Here is a 20,772-nt window from a genome sequence, read left to right on the forward strand (position 1 = left end):
GATATGCCCAAATTTTCATAGCAACAAAACTAAAAAAAGCATGAAGACTGTGGCTACACAAATTTGACTGAATTTGCACTTCTTCAAAGCAGGGAAATTCCAAAAGAACTTTGCTTTAGACCTTCTCCTGCTAACCCCATTAGAAGAAATGAAATTGTAAATAAAATTATTTCTTCCTACAATAAGTTCAGAAGTAAATGCAATGTAAAATGAAGAGCATGTCATAAACAGCTTTTAATTGTGCAAGATTAAGAGCACCTAACCAAACGGTAGCTTTTTACCTAACTAAAAGGTAGCTTTTCTCACAAAAGCACGGAAGAACTCCATGCAATTTCTGCCCAATCTTGTGTTCAGATACATGACTTCTTTAGTAGCAGCAGAGGCTAATATGATCTGGGGAAGTAAATGAGGCAAGTTTTTTTAGAGAGAGATGAACTCATTCATTTAACCAAGATGAAGCTAAGGTAAAAATGTGTCCCTAGAAATGGACAAAACTTTCAGGCAACAATATCCTTCTCAGCTAAAGGAAGATTTTTCTCAGAGACCAAATAACCTATTAGACACTCTTGGTAGCTGCAGTCAAACCTCAAACAGAGCTCAAAATCATGGGCTTTTTTTTTTGAACTCTGACCCCAAGGCTCAGTTTTTTTCTCTGAAAAAGAAGCAGACAAACCAGAACTAGACAACTCTGTGCATGGAAAAGGCAGATACACTCAATGTATTTCTTTGTGCCAACACAAAAAATCCCCAAGAAGAGGTTACTATTCTCAGCTCTTTCAAGCCTAACTGAAATCACAGAAAGGAATTATTGCCTTTTAGGGAAAATTTTTTGGTACCTTTATGCAACTCTTGGAGTATTCCAGAAATAGCATCTGCTTAAAATGTTCACTATGCCCAGGGTTCCTGCCAGCAAAATAACTTTCTGCCCTAGGGGCCCAACATCATAAACTTAGTGGTGACTCTGTTGCAACATCCATACTAAATAGGACCCCAGTACTATGACAGGAATGCTACCTGCCAGGATTAGTGCTATTTGGAAATATCATGAATACCACAGGTTGTAATTAGCTCTGTTCACCTGTAGCTATCGTAAAATTCACCTCAAAAATATAATTTACAAGCAACTACTTTTAAAATGTACTCTCATGCAATATCCAGATATCCTTCACCTGTAAGTAAGTATTTTCAGCCTGTTTAATGAGAATAGGCACAGCCCTGGAATGACTCCACTACACTTTCTGAGTTTAGTGGTGCTGAGGCAAGACATCCAGTTTTATTCCTGGCTCTACTAGCAATCAGAAATGCTTGCTGGCTGTGCAGTAATGTGCTCACTGGGAACGTGAGACTGGTTTAATGGAAAGGCAGGGACAGCAGGAAATGCAACAGTGGTTGCTGGCATGTCCTGCAGGCAGAGGGGGCTGAAGCATAGGACAGTGAAGGCAGCACCAGCCCTGCCCAGGGACAAGCAGTGCTACAGAGGGCTCTGGTGTGAGACCTTCCCACCCACAGAGCCCCTGGTGTGACTTGCAGCTTAACCAAGCTGTGCCAGGGCCACTGCAAATGTACAGGCTCCCAGCCACAAGATGGGAGGAAAAGGGAGGAAGGACTTGTTTGAGATTGATCATTGCTGCACAGGCCTGAGGAACTGCAAAACCCCTGGCATGCAATAGTAGGAGATATATATGGAGGTAGCAGAAGGGGACTCCAGGCATGGTGACACTAACCTAGCTCTGTGCAGGGGCACTCAAAGGCAGGAGAGAAGCAAAAGATGACCAAGTGGCCTGTGCCTCTGTATCAGCTGTCACCATGCACATCTCTCTGAGTCACTGACAGCACTGCTTTTAACATCTACTCCCACTGAGAGGGGAGCCCCAGAAGAGTCAGGAAGGACTTCTGGACCCATGGAGGCCATGCATGTTCTGTGACCATTTAGGAGATATGTCAGGCATCCAATTACTATGCTGCTTTCTTGCCACACTTCACTGGAAACCTGAAATTCCAGAGGCCCAAGCAAGCACATACCAAAATGACTATTCCCGTTTGAGAGTTGGTAAGGGAGAAAAAAGGCATTATTAGGCTCAGAAAACAGACAGAAATTTTAGAAAGAGGTACAGAACCTAACCCCATACCACCCCCTTAAATATTAGAAAGAGTAAACCAGAAAAAAAATAGTGGCAGATACTCCACAGTGACAGCCTGTTGACATTTCCACATGTGTCACTTGGGTGGTGTTGGTGAAGTGGGGATGTGACCCCAGGTTAACTGCCTCTGTGCAAAACAGCACACAGCTGATCCTGACTGCACAAGGCAGGTCCCCAGCTTGACGCTTTACCTTTCATCAAAAATATTTTTCTGTAAAGAACTGACAATTAAAATGTATTTTTATGCCCAAATTGCTGGTTAGCTCATTACAATGCTTGGCATCAAATCAATAAGCACAACCATGCCACCACACATTCATCATTAGCACAGGGCTGGAGTATCTTCTGTGTTCCCTAGTCCGTCCCCAGCCCCAGGAGGATGAAATTGCAGAGAGTTAAAATTACCAGTTTGCTGGGGTTTGGAAGGGAGACTTCGATGTGAAGTTATTTTTGGTGTTTTGGTTTTTGGTGGAGGTTTCGTTGTTTGTTGGAGGGTTTTTTTTCTGTTTGTTATTTTGTGTGCCTTTATTTTTTTTTACTTTTTTTTAGGAAAAACACCCAATATTCAGTAGTTCCAGACTCCCTATTATTTCTAGAAGCACTTTGGATCTGTCATGCTGCACTACCTAACTGTCTTCCCCAGTTTTGTGAAAGGAATTTTGTCTGTCTAGAAAGCAGTCTTATTTCATACCAATTACAGAACCCATGAAAAGGTACTTTTGGCACATAAGGCTAGCCACTCTTTCTGGGCTCCATTTTCCCATCTTTTTAAACCACCATCTAAATGGCAAACGATTTCAATGCAAACCTAAAATGTTTTCTACATTACAATCCACTGTAATAAAGATATAATTGCCTCTAAATACACATTTGGTTGCACAGAACTAGAAGAGACAAAAGGAAAAAGCGCACCTCCTTCTTTGGAAACCTTGTTGGGAAATGAAGCCACTCATAAGCAGTTTTCCTGGTGATGCTGGGATCAAGAATCCTGATTTGACTCGATTTGTAGATCATATTCAGAGCTGGTTTCTTCCAAAAGCCCTTCGCGCTCTGTGACAGACAAGTAAATACACATTTTTAACAACCGAAAATAGCTGAATTTAGTTTCATAGCAACTCTAACCAGTATAAACTCCAAGAGCATGAAGTTAAGAAGAAGAAGAGTGCTTAATCTCCCTAAGTTCCAAAACACCTGCTCCTGCAACAGGAAACCCACTGCTGCAGCTGTGTCCAGCTGGCTGGAAAACAGCTTTGCAGAATGGTCCCTGATGGACAACACGTACCAACAATATGCCCCAGAGGCCACAAATGCTCACTGTGTGCTGGCTATGTTAGTAAGAGCACAGACATTCTTAACTGCTTTGCACTGTGCCCTTTCTGCAGTCCCAAAAATGCTGTGTTGGGCTCCCCTCTGTGCAGGAGAGTGTCAAACAGCAGAAGGTCACTACAACAGCCAAGGGGCCAGAGCTCACAGCAAACAAAAAGGGTCTGAGCAGGCTGGGTTTGTTCAGCCTATCTTCAACTATCTGGAAGGGGTTAACAAAGATGAGATAACACTCTTCTCAGAGGCACACAGTGAAAGGATGAGGAGAAATTTTCTCCTGCAATTGTGCTGAAGTACTGAAACAGTGTTTATAGAAATATCCTTGGAAATACTCAAAATTTACTCAGAGAGTTCCCTGAGAATCCAGTATGTCTTTGAACCTGGCCCTTAATGAAAAGTACTAAAAAAGATTTTGGACTTAAGACTGCTTGAGAGAGGTCTCTTTTAACATTATTCTGCATTTCCTGCAAGTGCACAGGGTAAAATAACCTGTGAAATGTCTGCAGCACACATTAAAATATCAAACAATACTAGGGAGAGGATAAAAATACATTTCCCAAAAGTAAACTGCTTTGTGGTGAGGAACTAATCAAATACGTGCATTAGAAAGAAGACAAAGCATTTATGAAGAGGGATATTAAATAAACTAACTACAAGGAGATCCAGAACTCCTCTCAGCTGGGAGGTCTACAGTTAAAATCAAATGTGTATTTCACAGGAGAGATGTGTGGCAAGATGAGCCAAGGCACATTAATAATTGAACTCACTATTTTCTGACCACCAAGTATCTCCCAAAGCCACTTCAAGTCCTGTGGTTTGAAGACGATGAGTACAACAGTGGTATTGGGGTCGTAGTGGATGGGATCTGAGAAGATAGATTCTGGATAAGAAAGGCGGAAAGTCGTCCTCCTCCCAACATCCTCTTCATACCCTATCACAGGGCCATTATTCATTCTGCAGAGGACAGAGGCACAGAGACATCAGTGACTGCCCTACTTATGTTCCTACTGTGCAGTGGCTGCCATACTTGTTATTAGTCTGCAGGATACCCACTGTGTCTAGGTACAGGAAAGTTCAGCAGCCCAGCTTTTACGTATCATGTTACACAGCAGAGGAGCAATTATCAGGTGCACTCACCCTCTAAACTCAGAGGGATCAAGCACACATGGGAATGTTTCCAAGGTGGTTTAGAATACAGTCACACAATTGCTTATCATGTGTCACTTGACAAAGCAAATTTTCTCATTTGGCTCCAACACACACACACACAGAAACACATTAGAGAAGGCCAGAGACAGTACCTGGCCTTGGAGAATTACCCTCTGCTCCATGTACACAAAATGAAAAGGAGATAGCATTTACCTTATTATGACATCATATGAGTCAATTTTCTCCCCTAATGTCTTATTTCGAAGAACTCCTCCATTACCGACCACAACGCACCGTCGACAGGGAATGCTGTGAACAAAAAGAAGTTTTGATATTTGTGACTTCCCTGGCTTCATAGTATTTATGATACTTCTGCATGTTAACTGGCTTATTTTCTATGTGAGGTCCTGTATCTTTTGTAGCCCTTGGCCCCTACAAAGCAGATTCAATCCTGTATCATGTACTACAGCTGCTTAAAAAAAAAAAAAAAAAAAAAAAAAAAAAAAAAAAAAAAACCACCAAAGCACTATTTCAGGAACTGACAAAGTCAGTAATCGGCTTCTCTCTTGTGAGACTGTTTTTACACTTCTTTTTCTAGAGGTCTGCTGCTTCAGATCATCTAACCAGTTCATGATATGGATACCATTTGATCAATTATTTGCTGCAGTCCTTCAAGCTTGTACCAGTCTGGAAAAGCTAACTCAACATTAAGGTGCTTCTGCAGTATTGTAGAACTCCACATCTCCAACACAATCTAAAAGCAGCAAAATTTATGTTCACAAATCACCTTAGAGGCCTATGAACTGTAAATGTGAAAAATCTTAGCCCAATGACACATGACAGCTTTACTTAGAAGGTGCTGTCAAAACATGTTTACACAAATGATGTGTGTACTGTCATAATGTAACAAGATGGGTTCCTTCCTTAAAGGTTGCATTCTCCTATCAGATTCAAATGAGACAGCATTACCAGGCACATAAAATACTATGTGCTAAAAAATAAGATTTTACACTACATCAAATCAAAAGGGAAAGTTTCAATTTACAATACATTCAAAGATAAAAAGCATGCAAAATAGGTATTATGGAGATGTTAAACTTATGAAAGTAAATTCTAAGGATAAGATTTTCAAAGTTATCACAGGTTTTTCAGTACATATTTAGCTTTTACCATCTTGTTCAATGCCAGCAAAACTTGCTTAAAAAAAGGAGGGGAACTCACAAACAGGCTTGCTGGTTTTTTTACTCAATATGTTTTGCCTTTTTAGGAAAGGTTTAAATCAAATATGTAAGACTGCAAACTCCTTTCAGAATAAGCACATAATTTTTTGTTGTTGTAAACATGCCTATTTGTTTAGAGCAAAAGCCATTCAATTTGGTTGCAGCAAGAACAATGAGAAAATATGAATCACTGCACAGTAACACCCCATTCCTTTAGTTCTTTCTTCAAGTAATAAAAAGGCTCTATACCACTTCTTGCTCCAGGTTCAGGACACCAAAACTGTGTCTCAAAAAACACTACAACTTATATTGAATTCCTAGCATGGCACTTCATGCAGACTAATTAACTTCTTTCTCTTCAAATAGTCCAATTTGTTTTTTCAGCTCAGAGTTATTATTCAACATCAACAGCTGGTTCCAGCCAAGACTGAGCAACATCTCAATGGACAAAGCAGTTCACTGAAATTCCTACAGAATTAACAACATCTGCAAAGATAGCTGCCTTTAAATACATATGTATATGCATAAACACACACACATACATACATATATATATACATATATAAATAAAACCAGTGCTCTAAATGCAGCTTTCAAGGTTGGGTGACATGAAAAAAGCTGGCATACATTTCTCTCCTGTTTCCTGAATAGCTTAGTAGAAGGCAAGCATTCATTAAATTACTTCCAGCTAATACCATAACTCATGTGACCAGGTATCTTGAAAATTAGAGGGATGAAAACCTGTTATACCATCCTGTCTGCAGTACACTCATTCCCACTACACACCTAAATCCCTTCCCTCTATACTCCTTTTGCCCATTCATTTTCCATTTTATTTTTCTATCTAGTTTAAAAGTATCTTAAGAAAGTAGGCTGATGAACATATGCCTCTTACAATTTGCAGCAGGAATAAGAAAGCAGAAGTTGCCCTTTTCCTGAATTACACCTTGTTGGTCATAGCTATAGCTTAGAGCTCAAAGTAAGAATGGAAAAGGGAACACTGGATGAAAAAATATGATCAGTAAGTGATGAAGGTGGAGTGAGTGAGAGAGGCAAAAAGCACAGGATTAGCATATGGTTCTATCATGTGTCTTGGCATCTACTTTGAGGCAGCACTGCTTTTTCTGTTCCCTGTAGATGAGCTTAAAGTAATTCCTTATTACATACCTTTCAACTTTTGGAAGAGGTGATTTAAGATACTTGCCCAGCAAGCTAATCTCTAGCCATTGAAACAATGCCTTTCACTCTGATATACAATTAAGAGGTCTTTGCTTTCTCCTCTCTCTAGTCATGATGCAGCTGCACACACTCAGGGCAGGAAGGGCAAAATAAAATGTGACTTCAGAGCTGAGCAACTAAGGTTTGCTCAGCTACAGAAGTTGTGGAGCCGTTCTCAAGTGAAATTCAACTTTTTTTCTTACTGATGAATGCAGACTAGATTTTGTTTATGACTAAAGAGTTGACTAGTACTCCTTGGAGAGAAAACAGAGTGAAATTTGAAGTTTGATTAAGTTTTTGAATTACAGTGCCCTTTATAATATGCATACTCAAAAACAAAGTTAGCAGCTGCCATCACATACCCAATAAAGAATCTAAAATAAGTATTTGAACTTTTGAAATGGGTAAAGTCAACAAGCAGATCAAATATGCCCAAAGAAGTGCACACAAGTACAGTCAAACAAACAAAAACAAACAGTAGTACTGAGCGAACTAACAACAACAAGCAGGGAGGGAAACTGTTTATGTTAAAAATCAAAGCATAGTCTCATAGAAAATGAACATACAACATAGAGATAAAACATATGTAGCAAGGCTGAACTGCATTTAAAGGTTCTTAAGTTAAATAAACTGATCTGTACTTACAGAAGATCAGAGGTCAACACACTGATTTTCAGCAGACTGTTACTCCCAGATACTTAAACAATTTCCTTTTCCTGTTTTCAAATTCAACAACCCCAAACATGCACTCTTTCTCCAAGTCAATATACTGACAAGAAGAGAAATTAGTTTAGATATCCTTAAACAACATCAGCTGTGCTACAACTAAAATATAACAGTATATACAATATCCAATGTCTGGATGTCTAGTAGAACCATATTTGTGACAGTGAAAAATATTAAGACGTTGGCTGTACCAATAGCTGTAGAAAAGGTCTGAGTGAGAAATGGATTGCCTTTATATGTCAGAGATGTACCAAGAATAAAAACAGATTCCAATGCAAACACCATGGTAACTGATCTCCAGTGTCTGCAGGCAGTAGTCACTCAAACCATTGCCCCATTCAGGTGGTGCACAAGAGCCTCAATCTCAAGGCCAAGCCTCGGATTAAGTATTTTGTTTATATGGTGAAATGCTAAAAGAAATACTTTCCTAGTCTACAGAAGAAAAATATTGCTAAATGGAAATGTAGCCGCTAAAGGTCAGAAGACTTGCATCCTCCATATTCCACTGAAATACTGTTTCATTGGAAAAAGAAAAGATCTCAGACTCCGCTCCTTTAACACACCCCTGTAGTCACTTGAGGAATGCAAATTATTTCCTTCGAGGTTATTTGGTGAAAAGAGGATGCAGAGGTCACATTTTGTTGACTCAGTACTGTGTAAATGTGTTTGTAAGAACTGTTGAGCTCAGAGTCCTTAGAGCACTCAGCAAGGAATTGAAGTCACAATCGAACTGAAGTCAGTGATACTGTTGATTTCCAAACTCTCTGGGAGAGCTACACCTTTACAAAGTGAGAATTTGATCTTAGTTTGACAAATGACACTGCTTGGGGAAAAAAAAAAAACAAAAAAACAAAAAAAACCACAACTCTGTACAGATTTACCTAAGTTGTACACAAATACAGCTATATAAGCACCACAGACTTTGTGCTTATCTAGCCTAATACTTGTCTGCCTTAAAAAACGTTTACAGGGAAATCTGATTTGTGTTATGCCAAGAAGGCTGAATTGGACAACAGCCTTACAAAGCTGCTTAATAATTCTGTATTACTGGAGAACGTTGTTAGGATTAATTCCTAAAGAGTTTCACTTTTAAAAGCCACTATATCTCAGTGAAATATGTGCATAACAACTCTTCCTGACTACAGTGATTCAAGCCCTTAGAGTGCTGTACACAAAACCTGATGGATCTGGAAAGAATATATTCTATGAAGTCATTGCCTGCTTGATTTGTTTATATTGCTGCCTATTAAATAGTAATAGGTGTCATTTTGCTTCAGTACCACTGAAGTATGTTACTTTTAATAAAATGAAGCGTACTTCCCAGAACTACTAACCATATTTACATCTCAGTGGATCTACATTTAAAGGATGAATACCAATTTCCTCACTTTTCTTCTACAGGACAAGCATTTACATTTAAAAGGTACAAGCATCTCTGCTTTACAGCACAAACAATTACAGTCATGAACTTACAGTTTCAGGGAATTTCTAATATAACATTTGGCATTCTCCTTTAAACTCCAGACAAAACAGCAGTTTCTGTCAGCCTCTTCTGTATTAATTTACCCCATTATACACCCTTGATAGAAAATACAGTTTTACTTTTTTCCTTCCTTTTCTTAAGAGTAAACTTGAATATCCTAAAGGAAGGAGTAGAGTAGGGAAAAAAGAGAAAAATTCTGTATTATAACAAATCCTCAGGTTTGAACATATTCCACCCAAGTTAAATTAAACTGTGATCCTGAGATTTGGCTTCAAGCAGCAATCTTTCATGATCTCTGTAATTAAAAAACAAAAACAAGTACAGCCAAGCTCAGCATTATTTGCATTCAACTCTACTAAGAAATCTGTATATTAACATCACATCTGGCAGGCTGTCAGCCCATTTGCTAGACTGTAAATCTAAGGAATCATTTGCATCACTTTGTAAACACAGGACTTTAGTCTACTTGCCAACCCTACCTTCAAAAAAACCCAACAAAAGCCAAGCAAAAAAACAAGACACACAAACACAAAGGCCCTCTAGAACAAAACAAAACCTCCTGACAGACGTGGCTTCCAATGAGAGATTTAATCTAATTAAAGATTTAACCTAATTTAATCTATCTAATCCATGGGAAGCAAGTCATGTAAGGCATGTTCCCTTCCGTGCCACACCCTTGTTACTCCCAAAAGGACAGCCAGCCTTTCTTGTCTTCCTAGGTCTCCCTCATCCACAAGGAAAATGAAGTTGAGTGTATGTAGGAACAAGGGTGCACAGCAGCCAGTGGATCAGAGGTACAGGGATATGCCCAAGATTTGTTCTGCTTAAAAGCAGACAGTGGTTTGCACTTGCTTATCTCAAACATTCTCCATCTTACAGTGAATTTGAAAGAGGAGGACACATTCAATCTAAGTGTGAAAAGATACTACAGGAAGATGGGACTGCATTCAGCTGGCGAATTTCTAAAACACCTATAAAAGGAAATTTCTAAGTTAAAGCTCATTCACAGAATAATTTTCCTTGCATGCTGATAACTACTGAAGTGTAAAACCAAGCCTACTGAAACCTTGGAATCAGCTAAACACTGCTTGGACCCTCTAAGTCTGCTCTAACTACAAGTCTTGACTAATTTCAGCAATTTCAGGGTAACCCCACAGACATTCCTTTTCAGGTAAGTACTAAATATTAAAAACACAACTAACAGAAACAGTAGCAAATAAACCATCTCACCTGTCTTCTTCACTGGAAAAGCCACAGTTCTGCAGTCTTGAAAGGGCTAAACGAAAAAACTGCTCTAAAAAGCAAATATAAACAAGATTAATGTAAACACTCAGTATCTGCAATACAAAAATAAGCATGCCACCCTGACCACAATGTTTTTAAACACAGTTGTACACTGTGCATAAAAACATCAAAGTAAGAACACTTGGAACTTAGTGCCACAGATCAACCAATGCTGCCAAAGAAGCTGAGGTTATCACAGCTCCACTCTTGAGTTTTTTCTGCCTCAAAATACAAAATAGCATGGTATCTGTATTAAAAAAAAAAAAAAAAATCTTAGTTACAGTAAATAAGAAGTGGAAGAATTTCCAAGATCCACATTCTAACTCACTTTGGTTTTAATTCTACCCACCTTCAGCTGACTAAAGAGGGTTCATACAACCAGGGACAGTAATACCATTACATATCTTTGGAGAAGACACAGTCAGTGTGGCAAAGCTAGACAGAGACACCTTCCCAGCCCACCCCTGGTGGGCAGGCTCCTGCTGGACACTTAATTTGCCTCAGAGGAGAAATTCATTCCCAAATGTAGTTTTCCTCACTGTAATCCCAAAAGTACAGGAAAATGCACCATCTCTGTTACCACTGATGGAGGGCAAATCAAAAATCTAAAGCCCAGATTAGGAAGGTGTACTGTTAGTGTTAGAAACTCTGAAATTTGAGACTTTACCACCCTTTCCAAAAGGGTGGCTAAGGCTCTTAGGGTATCAACCCTATTTACTGTGGCCTGACCAACATGGGCAGTGGGAACGTGCCAGCAAACCTTTCCCTTCCCACAGGTCCAGCAGCCAGGCAATGTCATCAATTCCCCCCTGTGGCCCCTCCCACAGCAGGAGCAGCCAGCTCAGTGTCATGGTTTAGCCCTAGATGGCAACTAAGTGCCACACAGCCACTCAGTCTCCATCATTTGACAGGCAGGGAAAACAGAAAAAAGTAAAATTTGTAAGCAAAAGGAAAGATACAGGGGAATAACACCCAAGAAAAACAAGTGATGCGAATGCAATTGCTCACCACCTATTGAGGGATGCCAGTTCCCAGGGAGCAACCAGCCTCTCATGGACAATCCCCTGCCAGTTTAAGTACTGACAAGTTCTGTGGCACAGAACAGGCATTTTACAGCTGGGGTCAATTGTCCTGGCAATCCTCCCTTCAGATTCCTGTGCACCTGCTCACTGGCAGAGCATGGGAAACTGAGAAGTCCTTGACTCAGAATAAGCTCTACTCAGCAACAATTAAAACATCCATGTGTTGTCAACATTATTCTCATGCTGAATCCCAAACACAGCACCGTACCACCTGCTAAGAAGAAAATTAACCCTATTCCAGTCAAAACCAGGACAGCAAAAGGAAAATTTCACTGATGTAACCACCTAAACCTGAGGACTTCTGCCTCAGTAGGACTCTGGATTCCAACCAGCTTAGGTGTGCTAATTGAAGCCCATCACACTGACTCAGTATTTCCCCCAGCAAATCATAGCTGAGTATCTTTAGCACTCCAGCCCACATACAAACAGAAGGAAGGTGAGTAAGGTCCACTTTTCCTCACTCACACCTTTCTGGAGCTTCTCTGCTAAAAGAGACAACCCCAACCCAGTGTTTTACTTGTTAAAAATATGAAGGTGTCAGGTCAGAGGGACTGAACAAAACTATTAAGACACTACTAGACACCCCAAAAGGATTAGCATCAGTGCACAGGAAAGATCATGGCCACAGATTCAGGTGGCTTTAAAAACCAGTTAGGTATTTCTGATTAAAAATAAGGTACATGGGAAATACAAACCTGCTCTCTTTATTCCATAAGGTAGTTCAAACTTATTGCTCCCTTGGAACTCTGCCACTCTGATAAAATCATTAGCGCACAGGAATGGGTATATTTTGTCAACACTGATGAAGGAAAAAAGGAAGAAGTTTCAAAATCGCATGATGTACCTGCATAAGCCAGTAAGTCATGCAAGTGCTTTGTAAAAAGCTCTCTTTATCTTACTGTTAGCATTTTTATTGCATTATCACCCATTTTTAAAAGAAAAAAAATCCATGAACACAGGGAAAGCAAACAGATGATGGAAAAGGGTAAGATCTTGTAACAGAAAATATAGGCAAAGTGAGATAAAAGATTTGTCTGTTTGTACAATTTATATAGACTCATTAAAATTGTGTGACTGAAAGCTTATACCACAAGATCACATATTGAAGAAGACAATGAATAACGAAGACAGTGAATAACTTCAGGTTTGAAAAGTACATAGTAAGAGGTAGAAAGGAAAAGTAAGAGTTATTATTGTACACAGCAATTTAATAAATAAGAACAGGGTTTGAAGTAAGATGTTTTAAATTGAAAATAGCATCTCCTGCACTCCTATTCCAAACAAGTGACACTATATGACTGTGTTGACGTTAGTAAGTCATTTGGGGCAACAGGGGTGTATCCAAGCAGCAAAAAAGGATGGAGTTCTCATGTCCACATTACATGCATCTTGGGTATTTTATATTCTGGACTAACTCTAGAAGGGTCCCAGCCCTCAGCAGCTGCAGCAAATGCTGGGCTGTGCTCCTGCAGTGCATATCCTGGCTTTAGCAGATGTCTGAAAGGATCCCAGAGCATCCACACCAGGGCCACCCTGGGAAGACAAGCACAGAGTGTGGGGATCACAAGGAGGTTTGCCTCACAAGCACATTCTTCCTGCAAACTAGAACATGATGGCATTATACCCTGTGTTGAGCTAAAAAGAATGGGCCACTTCTTTTCTTGAAAGACAGGAACCACGGAAAAGGGTCTCTCATAGCAGGGAAAGGAGGTCTCTTACTGCCTTAGTGCCAAGTCCACCCAAATGAGTGAACAGCAGACAAACATGTCACATGCTACCATGCCCTTGGCTTCACCTTTGAATTAACTAAGCACACACTCAGTGTACTGGTTGACTTTGTAATGATCCTGCATAATCAAAAAAAGCCCCAGTCAGCACATGACTTGTTTGTCCACTAAGAATATAAAACGCTGTTAAGAAAACCTTCTCTTTCGGTTTCCCAAATCAACTATCTCATTCTTTAAGTTCTATTTATTCAGAAGATACTGACAGTAAAAAAGGAAAAAAACCCAAAACCAAAACACTACAGCTCACACACCAAGAAATGTGCCATTGCTTAACTAAGCAAGACCAGCTAGCTTTGAGACATGATGCACTAAATACCCATGTCAAATTTAGTAACCTGCTTTGCTGTCCAGAAACAGCTGCTAAGCTTAGACATAATAAATAATTTACCTACTGAGAAAAGATCCTTTTCTAGCTCTGGTTCCTTGCCAATAAATAATTCTGCAAGGTTAGAAATCCTTCCAACCTCCCCAGGCTATTACCGAAGTGCACAGAACAGATCTTCAGCTCATGCAAACTGTCTCTAAAGAAGTTACAGGAATGTGTGAAACTGTCCTAGCTGTGCATGTACCTTCTTTTCCTGTGTACCTCGGAGCCCATTCCTGCCCCTCTGCTGAACACCAGAGCTACTCTGCTGCACCCAACACACAGCCTGGGCACAATCCATGGGCAAGGGAATTAGGATCACATCACCAGACCCAGGAGCTAACTAAAACTCAAAGGGTACAAGTCTGCTTTGGATGGCACAAAGTTTACAGGCTTCTATGTGCTTTAAACCCACAACAGCACTAAAATTATAGCCATATTTTCTTACATACAAAAAGCACCAGAGAAAAAAAAAAGCCACAGTGTCTTTGTACAGAGGTTTAAGACTCCTTCAGCCAGTTCTTGGTCTAATCTTCCCAAGCTTTCTCAGGGCACTACTCAGTATTTGCTCCAAAATGTGTAAACAGCCCAGCTCTACCTCAATCAACACAACTGTTCCTTCCCCTCCTTAATTCTCATGAAAGACTCACCCCAGTAAAGATTCAAATGCTGGTTTCAGGAGACAAGTGTCCAATGCATTCCTCCTCTCTACAGCTGTAGGTGGCAGCCTGCAAAAAAACAATTCCAAATAAATAGCAAGACCAGGAATGGGTAGCAGAAACAAGATAAGGGAAGTTGGACAAATCAAATTAGTAAAAGCTGACTACTGTGTTAAGATCACATCAAGATTTCATTACTCCCACTGTGATAGAAATTAAACTCTTTCATTGCAGCACAATTACCTTTACTAGCAAAGGCTTTTATCTCACACTGCTGCTCCAAGGGGGCTGTGACCTCCTTTGCTCAGCAAGTATCAAAGCAGGAAAAATAAGTGACAACTGAGGCCCACCCCCAGAGAAGCAGGACTCCTGGGCTCAACTACCCCTGCAGCCATTCCAGACAGCATCCCCATCACTCCTCAGGGAGGAGACAAAGTCTTGTCTGGAGAAGGAAACAGGGTACTTAAATGAAAATTAGATTCTTTGGGGATAAGTCATTCCACCCATAATTAGGTTAAGACTTGCACTTCTAAGCACATTCCTGACTTGAAGATTTAGCCCAATTAATCACAAATATGAAGCCCAGAAGGGAAGGTAAAGTTCAGTGTGAACAACACATACCACTGGATCGCATAAAGGACAGAAGGATGAAACCACCACATTAGAACCACAAGTCAAAGAGACCATTAAGATTAACTGGTTTTGATAACCTCAAGTTCTTATGTGAATACTGACGCTGAGAAAGCACCCTGTGAAATCTATCAGCTGGCCATCTTGCTGCTTTCCAGCATCAGCCTCACAGATGGCATTTTGCAGTACAGCTTCAGAGAGAAGAGAGGACTGCTTTCAAGTTTTAGCATGGGTGCTTATTAGTCTCACAAATGTAACTGCAGGAAGTCACAAGCACAACAGCTGCCTATACACACACTTGAATGTGACAAGTGAAAGATACATCTGGTTTAGTAAGTTTTAAGCACTGAAGTTGCTCTCCAAGCTGTGCTAACTTTATTCAGGTAAAATTCAGAATTGCACAGATTTGAAAATTGTAAGCCAATGTCCTTCCAACAATTCACTGCTTGATAGAGACAGCTACTGAAAGTGGCCATAAATATTAAACAAACACTGGAAACATAACATGGACAAATTCATTTTTGACAAACACCTTACCACTTGTTTATAACAGGAACAGCCACTGGACGCAAGTGTGCAATTGAGCAGGTAGCCTGTCAAAAAAGGCTACAGATTTTAGCCTCAATCCCTCCCACCTATCCAAAACCAAAAGAAAACAACAACCCCCCACAAAAATACTCAACTACTGAACTTACTGATTGTAACTGATTGTAACTTCACTAGTCACATAAGAAGGAGAAGCCCTCACAGGGGAAGTCTGTCCATAAAAACTAAGCCTGCAAAAAGGGAAATGTCACAACACTGGTTTGCTGTAAATAGAAACCACAACAGAAAGTTTGCATCAATTCTACACCCTAAACAAGAAAAAGGGAGCACATTAACCACTACTTTAAAAAATTACCACTTATCTTCATAACAGTCTGGTCAGTCCTTATCACAGCTGTGTAAAGACCAATAGAAACTGAACTTCTTCCAGTAAGTCACCCAAATTTGAGGTCCCAAGCCACTTGTCTCATGAGCCTGGAGACAGTAAAGCGTCACTGCCCTCAAAGGCTGCTGCTGGGCCTCAACAAACCACCTTTTCAAAAGGTGTCCCCTGCACCTGCAGTTACTCCCATGTGTGGAAAAGGCCTCTCCCACAGCACTTATGAGACATTTAATAGAACAAACTAACACTAAACCCAAATGGGGTAGAGGGACATGCGGACACCTTATTTCTTAACTTTATGTAACTCCTCACCTGAACACCTATTTTCATGAACCTCAGACGGGCTCCCTACCGCTGAGGTCCTGACCTCTCCATACTACCAGATTCAAATTAATTACTAGGTTTGAAAGTGACACAGGAAAACAGGTGACAGGACAAAACAATCATATAGATTTCCTCAGAGTACTAAAAGACCTCAACCACAAAACACACACAGAGTACTAATCACTTACAATGATTACTAGTAACACTTATGGTGCAACACAAGAACTCACAGCCGCATCTCTCATACAGGCATGAGGTGTCTGCACTCTGAATGAACAAAGCATCACCATACCAGTAGAAGTTATTTCTCCAGAGATTTCCATGCAGGATACCATACATAACAGCAGCAGCCAGGATAAAAACCAGAAGAATTCGTTTCATGACTGATAAACCTGAAATATAAGAAAAACAAAACAAGAAACTGAAACACAAGATGAACTAATGCATGAACTTTCTCAAAAGCTTCTGGAAACCTACAAGAGAGAAGTTATTATTATTACAGACATTTGCTACCACCAGAAGTCTGATAGGTGATCCCTCCACTTTGGCTTCTCACAAAGACCCAGTGCCAGAAGCCGAATGCTGCTTTGCACCTACCATGTGTGTGTTCTCTGCATAGAAGCGTGGGTTCACTCTAAGTTCTCTCTGAGGCCATGTGAGAGTAGAACTCTTCTGTCCACTGGCAGCCCAAAGAAACCAGCTGGCCTTTATAGGTACCAGTACTTCTCCTGTTTCTTGTGCCACACACTATCAGTTTCCATAATTACACAGTTAAACAAACACTGGCACAGTGCAGGTGGCAGATAGGCTGATGCTGGTGAAACAGAACAGGGTATGAGCTGCCACAAATTTCTACTGCCTTTTTTAGGATCACTGAATGTTCCTGAAGTCCAGTTTTGACATTTGAAGCTGCACTGAAACTATCTGCTTATGCTGCAGTCTTCAGCTACTGACACAAGTCAAACTTCACTGCTCAAGCAACAGGAAAACGTTATTTTCGCACATTACAAAGTGAGGAAAAAAGGTTAGGATCCCATCTATTGAACCTGTGAAATTATGGAGAAATATCAGAGCAAGTGTCTATTTTTGAAGTAGTCTTCACCTTATTGCACCGTCTAGCAAAAGAAAAGCAGAGAAATAACAGAAACTCATGTATCTGGCAAGACAGACCCAAGGAAAATCAAATCCTATATTGCTCACATCTTACCAAGTGAGCAGCCTTTTCAGTAGCTATGAATGAACTGTTGTTGCTGTCTTGTGAAAGTCCAAAATAGCCATTTCAGCCACAAGTTACCATGGAAATTTACTTGACAGGTATAGCCTGCTACTATTCCACTTCTCCTCTAACAGTGTCATGATTACCTCACTTGAGTGCAACAAGCAGTACTTCCTTATTCTTCTCCACTCATATCTTTCACCAGAATTTAGCTGTAGAGTTAGAGACCTGGTTTTATAACAGTACCTACCAGTAACAAAGCCATACAATGAACCAGGTAGAATCTATCAACCTTAAGTACGTCCTACAGGCTATCCTGCTCTATTTTGGAAGAAATACTTCATAGGCTGCAGCTGTTGCAACTCCAACCTTTCAACACTCTTTGGGAAGTAGCACTGCCACGTTTCAGCTCCAATTCTCTTGACTCTACTTGAAGGATCACTGCAAATTTCTCTCGATAGTCACTCCCACCTTCTAGAACAACCTCTAAATTTTTGCAGTAATTCAGTAAGAGTTTTTCCCTAAAACTACAAAAATAGAGGGAAAACTCACCTACCAAGTTCAGTCATGTGTCATTAACAGCAGATGGCTCATAATCTCGAGTGCCATGACAAGACACATACAGGACAAGTGAGGGATCAGGCCCAGCAGCATGGGTTTATGAAAAGCAGGTCTGGCTTGACCAGCCTGATCTCCTTGTATGACAGGGTGCCCTGCACAGAGGATGAAGGAAAGGCTGTGTATTCTGGGTACCAAATCCTTCATAAAGCCTTAGACAGCATTCCCCAAAGCATTCTCCTGGACAAACTGGCTGCTCATGATTTGGATGGGTGTGCCCTCCACTGGAGAAAAAAGCGGGCTGGCTGGATGAGCTCAAACACAGGTGGGGAACAGAGTTACATCCAACTGGCAGCCAGTTAGTAGTGGGGTTCCCAGGGCTCAGTCCTGTTTAATGTTTTTAAAGAAAATATATGGTCTGGGCAAGGGGATTGAGTGCACCCTGTCAGTTTGCATGTAACAAGCTGAGTGGGAGTGTTGGTCTGCTGGAGTGCAGAAAGGCTCTGCAGATCTGGAGAGGCTGGATCAATGTGCCAAGGCCAACTGGAGGAGGTTAAGCAAGACTAAGCTGAACTCCTCTGGGTCACAACAACCTCAAGCAGCACTGCAGGCTGGAGGAAGAGTGGCTGGAAAGCTGCCTGGCAGAAAAGAACCTGGGAGTGCTGGTCAGCATTGGCTGAACATGAGCCAGTGCATGCCCACATGGCCAAGACCAATGACATCCTGGCCTGGATCAGCAAGTATAGCCAGCAAGATGAGGGAAGAGATCACTCCCTCCTCTGTTCTCAGGACTGGTGAGGCTACACCTTGAACCCTCTATTCAGTTTTGGGCCCCTGACTGCACAACAGAGACTGAGGTGCTGGAGCAAGTCCAGAGAAGGACAAAGCTGCTGAAGTGTCTGGAGAAGCAGCAGTTCAGATGGAGACCTTGTCACTCTGTACACCACCTGAAATGGATTTGTAGCAAGGTCTACAAGTTGGTCTCTTGTCCCAGGCAGCAAGTGACAAGACAAGCAGAAACAGCCTCAAGTAGCACCAGCGGACATTTAAATTAGTCATCAGAAAAAAAAAATTCTGAAGGGGTTGTTAAGCACGGAACAGTCAGCCAAGGGAAGTGGTTGAGTCACCATTTCTGAAGGTATTTAAAAGATATCTAGGTGTGACACTTGAGAACATGTTTAAGTGGTGGATCTGGCAGTGCAGGGCTAATGGCTGGACTCCATGATCTTTTCCAACCTAAGTAATGCTATTATTTACTTGAAAAAGACACTACACTCTCTAATAGTTTTTTCCTTACACTATTAGTAGTTTTACCCACTCCTGCTTTGAAAAGGTTTGCCAAAATATCCACTAAAGTGTTTATCCTTACTCCCTAATTCAATCAATGCAAACTTGAACTAAACAGAACACAACAAACCAGCTCTTTAGATGAAGTTGCTAAACCAGCAACTGATTAAATTGCTGATTTTGCTGACTTTAGTGTAAGAAAGAACCTTGCTGAAGAGTCAAGACCAAGCTACAAAACAGAGAAAATTCAAGGAAAAGCAGCTCAAAAAGGATCTACTAAAAGCCAAAAAAATTACTAGCAACAGTATTTTTCACAGAGGGGAAAAGAAATTGTTCCACTTGTGAAGTATTTACAAAGATATTCATACAGCCTGGAAAAAAAAATCATTAAAACATGAGAAGATAAGTCAGCATCATTCTTCAAACAGGATCATAAGGGATCTATAACAACTTTCTGTGTTTATGTAAGACACTCAGCCTGGTACAGATGTGATAATGGGTCCATCCCAGCTCCAAACAACCAATCAGGGGTACACCCTTATGTACCTAACTCAGCCCTTAGACACATCAAATGGTCTTTAAGTATCTTCTTTCCATCCCATCCCCCAGTGCCTGGCTTCTTTCCATGTTTGAGAGAAAGTTCTGTAGCCAAGAAAGTCTTCACTAAGAAGACTGTTTTTCTTAATCTGGTTTAGTAAACAGAATCATTGCCTTGTTTACAGAAGAAATTATTCTGGGAGTATTTATAATCATGACAGCATCTTCCAGCTCTTCCTTTCTATTTTAAAACAGCTGAACGTTGTAGAAAGTTAATTAAAGGGAAACAAACTCCTACAATGCAAATATTGCACTAGAAAATTCCCATAGTCAGATGCAAGAAAATAGGGAATTGAGAAGACACAGTTCAGATGGAAAACAGCAGGTCCATTCCAGTTTATTCACTTCAACACAAGAGCCAGCAGATTGATTTAAGCCCATCAACCCAAGTGACAGAGGACACGGCTCCCTCCCTTAGGTCAATGTCAATCAGAGTTAAGGAAGACAAAGCTGGAATTCAACTATTCCATTTCCTCCTCTTTCTTAAAACCCTACAGTGATTTACACAATGAAAGGAACAAGGAACCCTGTATGACCATGCCTGATGATCACAGTGTCAGCTGGTCAATTTTCTGAAAGCAAGCAATGGGATATGGAAGTGCTGCAAAAAATGCATGGGCATTTTTTTAATAGTAATCTAAACTAACTTCTGTGGGTCAACTTCCCACCTCCCCCAGAGGACAGAATAACAGTTACAGAATTAGATAAGATAGACTCGGTGATGGTATTAAGACAACCTCAGAGATCAGCCTGCATCTCCTATTGACAGATGGATTCCCCCAAGCTCCCATCAACC

The 20,772-nt window shown here is 40.6% G+C and overlaps 1 protein-coding gene across 2 annotated transcripts in view; it reads right to left on the reverse strand.

Moving 5' to 3' along the window:
- ST3GAL6 (ST3 beta-galactoside alpha-2,3-sialyltransferase 6) overlaps positions 1–20,772 on the reverse strand; it is a 47,144-nt gene that overhangs the window by 6,816 nt on the left and 19,556 nt on the right. The window contains exons 2-9 of one of the 2 annotated variants that reach the window (XM_021548858.1): positions 16,611–16,710; positions 15,762–15,842; positions 14,428–14,505; positions 12,322–12,425; positions 10,491–10,554; positions 4,827–4,922; positions 4,232–4,418; positions 3,054–3,191 (exon numbers count right to left, since the gene is read on the reverse strand). In XM_021548858.1, coding sequence (XP_021404533.1) covers positions 3,054–3,191; positions 4,232–4,418; positions 4,827–4,922; positions 10,491–10,554; positions 12,322–12,425; positions 14,428–14,505; positions 15,762–15,842; positions 16,611–16,710 — 848 coding nt within the window. The remainder of the gene's footprint in view (positions 1–3,053; positions 3,192–4,231; positions 4,419–4,826; positions 4,923–10,490; positions 10,555–12,321; positions 12,426–14,427; positions 14,506–15,761; positions 15,843–16,610; positions 16,711–20,772) is intronic. The other variant, XM_021548867.1, reaches the window with a different exon arrangement.

Source organism: Lonchura striata, chromosome 2 (genome assembly GCF_046129695.1).
Source record: "Lonchura striata isolate bLonStr1 chromosome 2, bLonStr1.mat, whole genome shotgun sequence".
Classification (NCBI taxonomy): Eukaryota; Metazoa; Chordata; class Aves; order Passeriformes; family Estrildidae; genus Lonchura; species Lonchura striata.